The sequence below is a fragment of the Geotrypetes seraphini genome, chromosome 17 (assembly GCF_902459505.1).
Source record: "Geotrypetes seraphini chromosome 17, aGeoSer1.1, whole genome shotgun sequence".
NCBI classification, from domain to species: domain Eukaryota; kingdom Metazoa; phylum Chordata; class Amphibia; order Gymnophiona; family Dermophiidae; genus Geotrypetes; species Geotrypetes seraphini.
This window is the reverse complement of record NC_047100.1, coordinates 4,380,082-4,393,209: the sequence shown is the minus strand read 5'-3', so window position 1 is coordinate 4,393,209 and position 13,128 is coordinate 4,380,082. Positions and strand designations below refer to the sequence as shown.

At 40.7% G+C, this 13,128-nt stretch overlaps 1 protein-coding gene across 4 annotated transcripts in view; it reads left to right on the top strand.

The window, feature by feature from the left end:
* PLXNA1 (plexin A1) overlaps positions 1–13,128 on the top strand; it is a 529,295-nt gene that overhangs the window by 504,257 nt on the left and 11,910 nt on the right. For all 4 annotated transcript variants that reach the window (XM_033926178.1, XM_033926177.1, XM_033926179.1 and 1 more), the window contains one exon: positions 3,167–3,336. In XM_033926178.1, the coding sequence (XP_033782069.1) occupies positions 3,167–3,336 (170 nt within the window). The remainder of the gene's footprint in view (positions 1–3,166; positions 3,337–13,128) is intronic.

Genomic DNA, 13,128 nt, shown 5'->3' with positions numbered 1-13,128 from the left:
TCTGCCAAGGAAGGGGGGAGTGATGATTGGTCCAATAGCTCTACCAGCAGTCTAAGTCCAGGCTATTGGGGGTTTCCATCATTGTCTCCTGAGCTGTTCTTGTAATTAATAAGTATATTTTCTTTATTATTATATTAATACTTGGATCCATATCCATATTTTTAAGTTTGAGGACTAAATCTATACTATTTCTTTTCCTTACATTACTATAAAAGTGATGTTAGGTTTACTAAGTTTCTTTGATTAATGATGTAAATCTATATTCAAGTATTGAAGTGCTTGTTTAATAATTTGAAAAATTGAATAAATAAATAAATATTAAAAAAGAATAGCCTTACTGGGTCAGATCAATGGCCCATCAAGCCCAGTCGCCCGTTCCCAAGGAATAGATTAAATAAAATGCTATCATAACCAGTTACATATGCATCGTTAACCAAGTCGAGTTTTATTTTTATGAAGATGACCTGGTGGATAAATTTAAAGTTTAGTTTAGTTTAGTATTTAAGCCAGACCTAAAGCTAGTTTAAGAGTGTGTGCCTTTAAGGGGGGAGATGCTTCAAAGCTTAGAATGGAGGATTGTACCAGTAAACTGAATGAAGTTGCATCAAAGTACTTTCTGATGACTTCGGATACAAGAAAGTCTGCGCACGATGGGTTCCCAAACAGCTTACTGATCTGTACAAGCAACAGCGTGTGAAGGTATGCGACCCAGTTCCTGAGATGGTATGAAGAAAGATCTGAGTGGATTGTGGAGAGAATTATTGGCGACGAGACACGGGTGCATCACTGCCACCCAGAGAGAAAAAGACAAAGCATGATGAAGCAAAGGAAGCGGTGCTCATCTGCCTTCAGGAGCAGCTGAAAAATGTCTTCTCTCCAGGAATGCAGAAGCTAGTTGAACAATACAACCAATGTGTCATCTTGCAAGGAGACTGTGTGCAACAGTGATATGTTCAATTGCTCACAGCTACTTCTATTAAAGCCGTTAAATGTATTTTGCCTTTACTTTTTGTTTTTATGTATTTTTTAGTGTATGGATAGTGCAATGATTTGACAGATATCACAGGATGCTGGAGCATGATCCATTATAGGGAAAGGTAATGGGACTTGAATGGGGATTAAGTGACTTGTTCAGGGTCACAAGGAACAACGTTGGGATTGATCCCACAACCTTAGGGTGCTGAGGCATAAGCTCTACCATTGGGCCACTCCTCACCTCAAAAAATATATAGGGGGAAGAAAAAGGGACTTGTATACTGCCTCCTTGTGGTTATACATTCAAAGCAGTTTACAGATACACAGGTACTTATTTTGTCCCTGGGAGTCACAAGGAGCTGCAGTGGGAGACAAACCACTAGAATACTCCTCTATTTAGAAACATTTGGAAGTGATATAAGTGATTTGTCAAATAAAACTGAACCTTATCTTGTGGAAGCCTCATTTCTGCCATAGACCTCTGTTGGGTGTGGGACGATAGCAGCTTAGGTGCTAGGCACTCAGAAGAAATCCTAGGGCTACAGAGAACATTTTTATTAAAATGCTTCCACTACCCCCCGCCCACCCCCTTGTATACCTCTAGTGCTGCACTTATATCCAGTACAGTGCACTGATCAGGGAAGAGAAAATGCGATTACAACCGCCTGCTTTCTGAAGCACACACTGAATAAGCATTCAGATCAGCTGGAACGTCTCACATGTCATTTTCCTCATCTGCAACGGCCACGATAAGATGCTGCAGATAGAATATACCAGATCAGCAAGTTACAATGAAGCTTTGGGCACATGAATTATGAATGAAGGTCATTCGGTTCAGGAATCATATAAGTGGAACCTTTTGACTATGTGGAAATGAGCAGTTGGCCAGTGTTTGGTGCAGGTCATTTAAACCCTGTCACTTAACCCTTACTCGTCTAGGAGGCCATTTGATTTTTCTCCTTTCAGAATTTTCTTCCATCTCCTAAGTGAATTAGGGTGCCGTTTCCCCCGAGCTGAACAGAGTTTGCAGTTCTTGAGAACAGGGATCCACTCTTGTGCTGGGTAGGGGACCCAGCAAGAGTAGTTTTTCCTTGCGGTGCTGTCAATACAATACAACTTCTTATATCCCGCAATTTTCAACCAGGGAATCATTGCGGCTTACAGCAACATGAGTTACATTTGTGATATAGTGTTATTGATAAGTGGGTTTAATATTGCCAGGTTAGATTTAGCAGTTGTAGACTGGACGGACCATTCGGGTCATTATCTGCCGTCATTTACTATGTTACTATGAGTCTACTGGGGGAAGAGACATGACTTTAATCTTTTCCTGAACAAGCAATGTATGGGCACTCCTGGATGACATCATTTGGGGGGTTAATCCAGCAACATAAAAACCGCAAATAATAGATCACGAGTGCTGAACCCGCGAATACGGAGGGGGACCTGTATTTGAAATGTGAGTTGTGAAGATGTATTCACACTCAAATATAGAAAAATGTAGACTCAATGTCTAGGACATGGTCGGTGGACTTCCTTGCATCCATTCCTTCCTTTTTGTTCGGTCTCTGGATGAAGTCACTTCCAAAGGCAAGTTAATTTCTATGTTCCAGATTGACGCTGTGGTCTTATGAGGTGGTGTAAAGCTTAATAGGGATTCAGCCTTGGAAAAAGCACTAAGTGAAACATGTTGGTGAACAGGTACATAAACCCAAATAAATTGAAGTTAAAAATAAAATTAATCTATACCTAGAGCATAGAAGATACGGTGATGAGAGGACACGATAAGCTTTTTGGCAATGAGCTTGTTTGAGCCAAAAGTGGTATTGCTGAGGACCTGTATTAATTATTCATAAGGGATAACTGATGAATGCGCTATAGATGAATGCGCTATAGATTCATGGTGTATGTTAATGAGGAAAGATGGCATATAAACAGGTTAAAAGTATTGCTGAGTCAGACAATAGTGTGTTCAGACCAACATCCCGTTTCCCATAGTGGCTTCTTACTTTGGTTCCTCATCCCGAAGTAGGACCTGGTGAGCATCAAGGTACTAACCATTTTTCCTTTTGTGATTTTCCTGGGAATTTGTCATTTTCTAGTGATTTGCTTTCACACAAAATGCCATGAATAAGGTCCTACCTTCAATTGCTCTGACCACATTTTTCTGCTGATTTTTTTTTCCCCCTAGGGCACGTTACAGAAGTTTGTTGATGACCTGTTTGAGACAATCTTCAGCACTGCACACCGTGGCAGCGCCCTGCCCCTTGCCATTAAGTACATGTTTGATTTTCTTGATGAACAAGCGGACAAGCATCAAATCACGGATTATGATGTCAGGCACACCTGGAAGAGTAACTGGTAAGTGGAAGGATGGGATTATAGCAGGTTGGACATGCAAGGTCTGTCATGCTACGATTTGGAAGTGAAGCCATCTTGCTCGTAATAATAATAATTCAAAGTTCTTTGTGCAGTTCTCCTAGTTGGTGGCTGTCAAGGCATCATGTAATATGACAAAGACCGGAGTGTCCCTTGCTTACTTTTTATTTTATCCAGTAAATGAATAATCCACGTTACTTTCTTCCCTTGACCTAAACACCCTCAAGTGTCTTTTGCTTACTTTTTATTTTACCCAGTAATTGTAAATGAATAATCCACGTTACTTTCTTCCTTGACCTAAACACCCCTCACAGTCCAGTTGTCAATACAAACACTATGAAAGACAACCTATACTGCTAGCAGGACTGAATGAGGATCGTTTTCCGACAGGGAGCTCAACTTGGGTAGACCATATAAGCGGCTTTGAAAATTGCACTCATGAAACACCGAGGGAAAGGGACACAGTAGAGGTGGTATATATTTAGAAATAAAGGTCAGATGGGCAGACTGGATAAGCCATATGGTCTTTATCCATCATCATGTTCTGTGTTTATAACGCATCGGTAGAAAATGGGACTCTCTTCATTAAGGTGAACTTTCAGTAATTATTGCATAGTCCTTTCATCAGGTTGAGACAGTAACTCTGAAGCTAAGAAGAAATGCTTTATTGTTGTCCCTGTAACTTGTTCATTAACCGTGATTTTTAAAGCACTGAAGACATGATCTATGGATTAGCTGCACTGCTACAGCTTGTATGAGGTGTTTCAAGAGATCAGTAGTTCTTTTCTGCTCGCTTAGACCTATACTGAGATCTGACACGCCAAGCCTTCATTTGCATTGCCCAGGAGTTTTACCTTTATTTTGTAGGTCTCTCCCCTCCCCACCTGTACACCACTTGGGTCGAGATACCGGACTTCCTTCAGGACCTTGTAGCAATGATAAGTAGTGGTGCTTCTAGGTATCCAACCCACCGAGGACATGAACACCACCTTTGCGACATTTGTCAGAATGACACGGGGATAAATTGGTCCCCATGGGATCTCAATCTCCCTGACCCTTCCCCGTGAGTCCTGTCCCTGTCCCATTCCTACAAGCTCTCTGCCTTAACCGCACAAGCTTTGAACACTTGTGATTTTAAAGTGTTCGAGGCTTGATTTAATGTGAGGCATGATTTAATGAGACGGAGTCAGCATGGGTTCATCTGAGGGAGATCTTGCATTACAAATTCGCTTGACTTCTTTGAAGATGTGGATGAAGGTGAGCCGGTTGATATAGTATATCTAGATTTTCAGAACGCTTGTGATAAAGTTCCTCACGAGAGGCTCCTGAGAAAATTAAAGTGTCATGGGATAGGTGGCAAAGTTCAGTTACATAGTAACATAGTAGATGACGGCAGATAAAGACCCGAATGGTCCATCTAGTCTGCCCAACCTAATTCAGTTTAAATTTTTTTAAATTTTTTCTTCTTAGCTATTTCTGGGCAAGAATCCAAAGCTCTACCTGGTAAGCATTCACTATGGACCAGATCCTCTACGTGGCGCTTTAAGATAGGCAGTGGTAGCCGCCCAACCGCTGCCTAACTTAATTGGTTTAATTGGGTTTAAGTGGCACAATAATTGGTTGCACCATTAAAACCCAATTAAAAACTCATTTTAAAAAAGTCCCCGCTGCCCAGCCTACCTGACCGGTGCCTTGGTCCATGGCCCCTGTTGGTGCCTAGCAATGCTGAAGGCCAGCAGTGGCCATGGTTATGGTTTGTGCCAGACTTCGGCATCTCTAGGCAATGCTGGCTGTGATTCATGAAGGACCCTAGGCACTGGAAAAGTAGGCTTGTGAAACTCTGACCTATATTTCCAGCGCCTAGAGTCCTTGCTAGGTGTCAGTATGCCCAATTCTATATGTGGCACCTGTCTAAAGGGTCTAAGGTATCGCATATAGAATCAGCCCCTATATCTTTATCATCCAGAACTAACTCAAGAATGTCTGACATATAACTTCAAAAACTCTTGCAAAGAGATCATGAATAACAGGAAAATTAAGCAGTCTTAAATTGGCTGCCCTAGAGGCATTTTCCACCGTCTCGATTTGCATATGGATCCTCAGATTATCCTTTACTGACGAGGCTACAACCAATCGACAAGTTTTTATTAGAGATTCGCATTTCAATAGATTCTATTCTGAGAAGATTGTTTTCTCATCCTGCTGACAACATTTTGCTGAAGCTTTTTCTGCAAATTTACTATATTGTGACAAGTTATTTTGCAAAGATTGATCCATTTTATTTATAGCCATTCAAATATCTTTCAAAGAAATCTCCTAGAAGAAGACTCTTAAGAGATGAAACTGTAAATTTAACCGGTAAAGGTACCTTTAAATTTCTGACCTTAGTAGTTCCATTCACTTGGAGAGAAGAAGATACTTGCCCCACTGTTGGTTCTTGAGGGTTAATCACTGCATCTTCTACTAGGTTGCGACTATCTTCTACACACACAGGTTGTGGGGGAGGAGTTGGACCCCCACATGAAAAGGATGTTTATCCTTGTAGGTCCATGAACTGCCCTCTTTGAGCTCCCCTTCCTCTTTCCCAGATTTCCACGCTCCACCCTCCTCCGAAGGAGTTCCTAAGGGGCAAGCGACCACAGCTTCACACCCGTGGCTGCATACTGCGGAGGAAGCTCAAAGATATAGTAGATGGTCAGGACCTCCTCTGATGTCACTGAAGGTTTGGGTGACTTCAGAGGTGTCTGCTCGCTTCACTCTCACATCCCAGCAGTTCCCCTGGTTAATTCAATCATTCTAATGATTTTCCTGTTTGGTATGAGTGTGCACGGATTTTAAATCTTGTTTTCACATCATGGCTGATTTTTTAATATTTTTTTGGTTGGTTTCTTCTAATACATGTATAATAAGCATGACACATATACAAAGCTTTTAACACCTATAAATGGGGGAAGGGGGGATGGAATTTGATTTACCACCTTTCTGTGCCTCCTACCCTTGCTATGCCACTGACTGCACTAATCATTAGGCTCCTGCTCCACTCTGGGTGCATTAACATGAAGATTATACGCATGCAACTTTGATTTAATGTGCATTCATTACACACATACAAATGAAATTTTCCAAAATGAAGCTGCAAACTGAATGCACATCCCTTCTATTTTGGCTCTGTATTTCTGAATAAATTTCATTTTCCCCTTGTCTGATTGCATTAAGTTGGCGCATGAGGTACACTTTAACACTTATAAGAGTACCCCATGTTCAGGGAAACACAGCTATTGTGGCTGTGTTCGTGCTTGCCACGAGATACTCTCTGCAGACATTAGTGACTGCTGTTCAAAATCTCTCCTCACCCGGAACATCCAGATGCCAGAGACCATCCGCCGCGTCCTTTTCCCAGATTCAAAACTGCAAATGAAGGCAGTAATGCCCTTTGGCAGTCTCCTTTAAATTGTTCAGCCTGGTTGCCTGTGTTCCTCTGGTTTTTCAAGCTTGGGGTACATCCCTGTATCTGACATTCATAATGTGGCAGCCAAATTGCTTTTATATACTTGAGTAACTGCAGGCAATTAGCACGGGGAGAAAACGGAAGAAAACAATTTCTTTCTTAAATGGAGATGTGAGTTCTCTAGAACACTTGGACTGATTTATAACTTTGCTTTGTATATTAAAGAATTATGGGGGGGGGGGAGACTGAATTCCAAAGGGTCTGAGGATGTTAATTCTTGAATACTAATGATTCCAGATATCTTCAGGTGCTAATCCCTCAGTAGAGTTAATTTATTTTTGTGTTCTGTTCGCTGATTCTGTTATAAGGCAGCGGGATGGGTGTTTTTATATGGAAATTCATCTTTGGAAGCTGGGCCTCATCTCCGTTCTGCAGAGAGACCCCAACACATTGAGGCCAAAGGTTAGAACACAGAATTTAGGGCTAGATTCACTAAGCCCACCAATCGTGTACCGACCCGATTTTCCTCCGACCCGATTCACTAAACTCTGTGTGGATCATCCTCCGATTTGATCCAATCCGCGCATGCAAATGGAAAACGGCATGCAAAGTAGGATGGGAAATAGTTACAGGGAAATATTTTTAACACCAATAGGAGGAGATATATTTTTCACTCAGAAAATAGTTAAGTTCTGCAATGTGTTCTCAGAGGCTGTGGTAAAAGTGGATAGAGTAGCTGGTTTTAAGAAAGATTTTGACAAATTCCTGGAGGAAAAGTCTATAGTCTGTTATTAAGACATGGGGGAAGCCTCTGCTTGCCCTGGATCGGTAGTATGGAATGTTGCTACACTTTGGGTTTTTGCCAGGTACTAGTGACCTGGATTGGCCACCGTGAGAACTGGGCAACTGGGCTTGATGGACCATTGGTCTGACACAGTAAGGCTATTCTTATGTTCACAAGTTCTGGCTTGTATTGTACTGTATTGTAGGCCACTGATCTAAGCAGTATAGCAAAGTTTTAAAAAAATAAACTGTAAAACCTTTTGTCCTAAATTTGCCTTCTGAGCTATGTGGGTGCCAACACTGGTACTGGCACACACAACCCACATAACCCTAATGTTTGCCCTGACCTTCCTTCTTTTTCTGGGGTCAATCCTGCTTGCTTAAATCGTTTTGAATATTGGAAAGTTGATGTTTTTACCTTTCACTCCCTTTACCTCCCTCCAACTCTTCCGAAAACATCTGAAAACTTGGCTCTTCTCTAAAATACAATGACCCCTCCCTCATCGATATACTAATTCCCTCTAAACTTATCTTTCTAAGTCCTTCTACTTTTCATTGTAGTTCCTTTCAATACCAATTCCTGTAAACCACGCCGAGCTCTACTTCTGTGGAGATGATGCGGTATACAAACTTAAGGTTTAGTTTAGTTTAGAAAGAAGTTGAGTTTCATGGACCTCTGGGCTTCACCCGGTTGACCACTTGCACAGCAGTCTAGTTATAATGGGAGAATAATCACTTGTGTTGTGATGCAGATGTGCGGTGAGTGTTGCTGAAACACTGCAGCTGGAAAGTGTGTCTGCATTCTGCCTGGGTAGCAGGGCTCACACAGCTGGACTAATTATGAGACAGAAGTCTGCAAATATTAATTCTGATTTCTGCTGATAATCTGCTTTTTTTCCTAACAGATGCTCACAGAAAGCCAGAGATTAATAGAAAAGTCCTTAATTGCATCTTTTTTTTTTTTTCAGCTTGCAAAATAAAGTTTAGCACACTTTTTATTAGACTGGCAATGCTTTCAAGCCTTAAATTTGGGCAGAATGAATTACAGAATTGAACTGTTTATAGTTCTGGATATTGTACCTTCAAAAGAATAGGAATGGATGGAAACAGCCCAAAGGGCAAAAACTAAAATGGTTATAGAAACATGATAGCAGATAAAGGCCAAATGTCTATCTGCAACATCCACTATCTCCTCCTCTCCCTATTGGCTAAGGCTCTTTACACCTGCATTGTGATGTCATAGAATTTTATGATTATAGAAACATGAAGGCAGATAAAGGCCAAATGGCCCATCCAGTCTGCCCATCCGTAGTAACTATTGTCTCTTTCTCTCTCTAAGAGATCCCATGTGCCTATCCCATGCTTTCTTGAATTCAGACATAATCTCTATCTCCACCACCTCTTCTGGGAGACTATTCCATGCATCTACTACCCTTTCTGTAAAAAAGTATTAACTTAGATTACTCCTAAGCCTATCACCTTTTAACTTCATTCTATGCCCTCTCATTCCGGAGCTTCCTTTCCAAATGAAAGAGACTCCCCTCATGCATCTTTATGCCACATAGATATTTAAACGTCTCTCTCATATCTCCCCCCTCCAACCTTTCCTCCAAAGTATACATACTGAGATCTTTAACTCTGTCCCCATACGACTTATGACAAAGACCACGCACCATTTTAGTAGCCTTCCTCTGGACTGACTCCATCCTTTTAATATCTTTTTGAAGACGCAGGTTAAACCAGACTCTTATACAGGGGCATCAATACCTTGTTTTTCCTACTGGCCATATCTCTTTCTATGCACCCTAGCATCCTTCTAGCTTTTGCTGTCACCTTTTAACCTTTTTGACCACTTTTTAAGATCATCACATACAGTCACACTCAAGTCCCGCTCCTCTTTCGTCCACAGAAGTTCTTCACCCCTTAAACTATACCATTCCCTCGGGTTTTTGCAACCCAAATGCATTACTGACTTTATTCACACCATCTGGAGTGTCTACTCTATTGCAGATTTTGGTATCATCCGCAAAGAGGCAAATCTTACCAGTCAGCCCTTCAGCAACATCGCCTACAGGAATGTTAAAAGGAACAGGCCCAAGAACAGAACCTTGAGGTACTCCACTGGTAATATCACTTTCCTCAGAGCCATCTCCATTGATCACTACCCTCTGTCACTTCTCCTCAACCAGTTCTTGACCAAGTCCATCACATGGTGATCCATGCCGAAGGCATTCAGATTATTTATTAGGCATCTGTGTGGAACACTGTCAAAGGCTTTGCTACAATCTAAATACATCACATCTAGCACACTCTATCCAATTCTCTGGTGACCCAGTCAAAGAAATTGATTGGATTTGTCTTACAAGACCTGACTCTAGTGAATCCATGTTGCCTTTGGATACTAGATTCCAGAAATGTCACTATTCTCTGTATCAAAAGTGTTTCCAGTAATTTACTTACCACAGAAATCAGTTACCAGCCTGTAGTCCCTGGTCGCCATACATGAAGAAGGACATGGTACTACTCAAAAGGGTCCAGAGAATAGTGACTAAAATGGTAAAGGGACTGGAGGAGTTGCTGTACAGTGAGAGATTAGAGAAACTGGTCCTCTTCTCCCTTGAAAAGAGGAGACTGAGAGGGAACATGATAGAAACATTCATGATAGTGACGGGAATAGACTTAGTAGATAAAGACAGGTTGTTCACCCTCTCCAAGGTAGGGAGAATGAGAGGACACTCTCTAAGGTTAAAAGGGGATAGATTCCGTACAAACCGTAAGGAAGTTCTTCACCCAGAGAGTGGTGAAAAACTGGAACGCTCTTCAGGAAGCTGTTGTAGGGGAAAACACCCTCCAGGGATTTAAAACAAAGTTGGATGGGTTCCTGTTGAACCAGATTGTATGCAGGTAGGGCTGGTCTCAGGGCACTGGGGGCTACCGTGGGAGCAGACTGCTGGGCACGATGGACCACTGGTCTGACCAAGTAGCGGCAAATTCTTATGTTCTTACTTTTTCCTTACTTTCACTTTTGTGGAGAGGGACCATATCTGCTCTTCTCCAGTCCTCTGGTACCACTCCTGATTCTAGAGAAACCTTGGAAAGGTCAGTCAGTGGAGCCACCAGAACTTCCCTAAGTTCCTTCAGCACCCGCGGATATACACCATCCGGCCCCATCACTTTGTCTACCTTTAGTTTAGCTAGCTCTTCACGAACACAACCCTCTGAAAATCGATCAGGCTCTACCACTCTTCCATCCCTATTCATGTTTGTCTTCTGCGGTCCCGCTTCCAGCGCTTCAGCCATGAACACAGAACAGAAATATTTGTTAAGCAAGTCAGCCTTTTCTGTATCAGTTTCTATATATTCCTCCCCTTCACCTTTGAATCTCACAAGGCAACTTTTTGCACTTCCTCCTATCACTAATATATCTAAAATGTCTCGCCTTACCATTTTACTATGTGAGATATTTTTTCTTCCATTTGCATCTTTGCTTTCCTGACTACTCGACCAGCCTCTAACTTTTCCAACTATTTTTGCCTGTCTTTCTCTTTCTGCAATCTTTTGTATTTATGAAAACTAGCTTCTTTTTCCTTACCTTTGAGAACCAAAGTGGCCTTCTTTTCCTCTTACTTTCCTTACAAAATGGTTTGTTGCCCTCACAATAGCTCCTTTTAGTTTTGTCCACTGCTTTCCTACTTTTTCAGATGCTCCCATCTAGACAATTTCTTGACATAACTCCCCATCTGAACAAAGTTAGATTTTTTTAAAGTCTAAAACTTTTATTATCCATTTATTTAATTTATATACCGTTTACAACTAGGCGATTTACAGAGTACGAACATAAAAACTTTGGAATAAACATCACAAAGCAAAATCTTAAAAGCAACTACTCTTAAATAACCCACACCACCAATGAAAACCTTGAACATTTCATAAAAATGTTGTAACAGACAATTGCATTTTCAACCATTTTTAAAATCTTAGCCGATCAGAACACAGCCACAACTGTCCCAATGAGCACTCTCTACACCTGTCTTAATATTAAACCACACCATGAAGTGATTACCAGATGCCAGAAACACTTTCATTGTTTGTAAGCACCAAGTCCAGTACGACTTCTTCCCACGTGGGTTCCAGCACTTTGGAAAAACTGATAACTGCTCCAATGATTTTATGATGAGAATACTAAAAGGAAATTTTAAGACAACCCAAGAACGTAAGACTTTTGAAATCAAAATAATAAAATATTTTTTCAGTTCAAAACATTTTTTTATTGGTTTTTGGAAAACATAAAAAAAGATAAGGACTCAACAAGGATCTTGACTTTCTTTCCCACTACAAAGAAATTCAAATTGCTTTGTCATCTTTTTGTCTCCAACTACCACTGAAATGCTTTCATGTTTCCCTTATATACTGATTTTGCCAACATTTATTTATTTCTGATCTGAGGAAAAAGGGGTTACCTTCGAAAGCTAATCATAAACTGCATTAAGTTAGTACAATAAAAAAGGTATTTTTCCTTTGTTTTTATTTTATTTCTACTTTTTATCTATGTGAAACAGAGAGAAAAATGAAGGCAGATAAAGACCATGTGGCCTATCTAGTCTGCCTACCCATGCCATCTCCCTTAAAGATATAAAGTACTTGTCCTAAGCTTTCTTGAATTCAGATATATTTTTCATTTTTACCACCTACATTGGGAAGGCTGTTCCATGCATTCACTACCCAATCCATGTACACAGAACCACGTATAATGCAGTCCTGTCCCTATGCAGTTCACCTTACGTGGTTATGTGGTGGAGATAAGAGTGGTATCTAAATTCAAGAATAAACAGAAATTTAAAAAAGTAGTGTAAAACAAAAGGAATGAATATAAGGTGATACGTTCTTAATTGATATTTGTCGACATGTTTTCAAAGTCTTGCCAAAAAATATATTCCCCCCACCCCCACACTTTTTATTAAGCCACGTTAGGAGTTTTTATTGCCAGTCACAGCTGTAAAAGCTGCAACGCTCATAGAATTCCTATGAGGGTCAAGATTTTTACCACTGCGGCCGGCAATAATAATAATAATAAAAACACTGACGCGACTTCATAAAAGGGAGGATATTTAGTCTAATAAAAAAGGTGGTATCTTATTTGTCTTTCTTTTGTTTTTGTTTTTTTTTTTCTATTTATTTCCTTTAAAGTGGAATAACCTGGATTCCACACCACTAAATTCAGGAAAGCAGGGATCTCGGGGGATCTCTGATTGAGAGGAAGGGATCGAAAGGCTGAGCAGGAGGGGGATGGATTGGCAGACTGGGTGGACCATACAGTCTTTATCTGCTGTCATGTTCTATTTTAATGATGGATTTTTTTTCACTTTCTGCAATCATGATTTATTAAACCTCACCTCCTGAGAAATACGTGGATTATGCTCAGAAATTTGTTTCACGATTATGAAGGTGAACTCTAATTATTACTGTTGCAGAGGGTCTCAGCAGGTTTTTGTTAATAGCCACCGTTTATTAATTTTGGGCCAATCTGAGCACACTGATCTCAT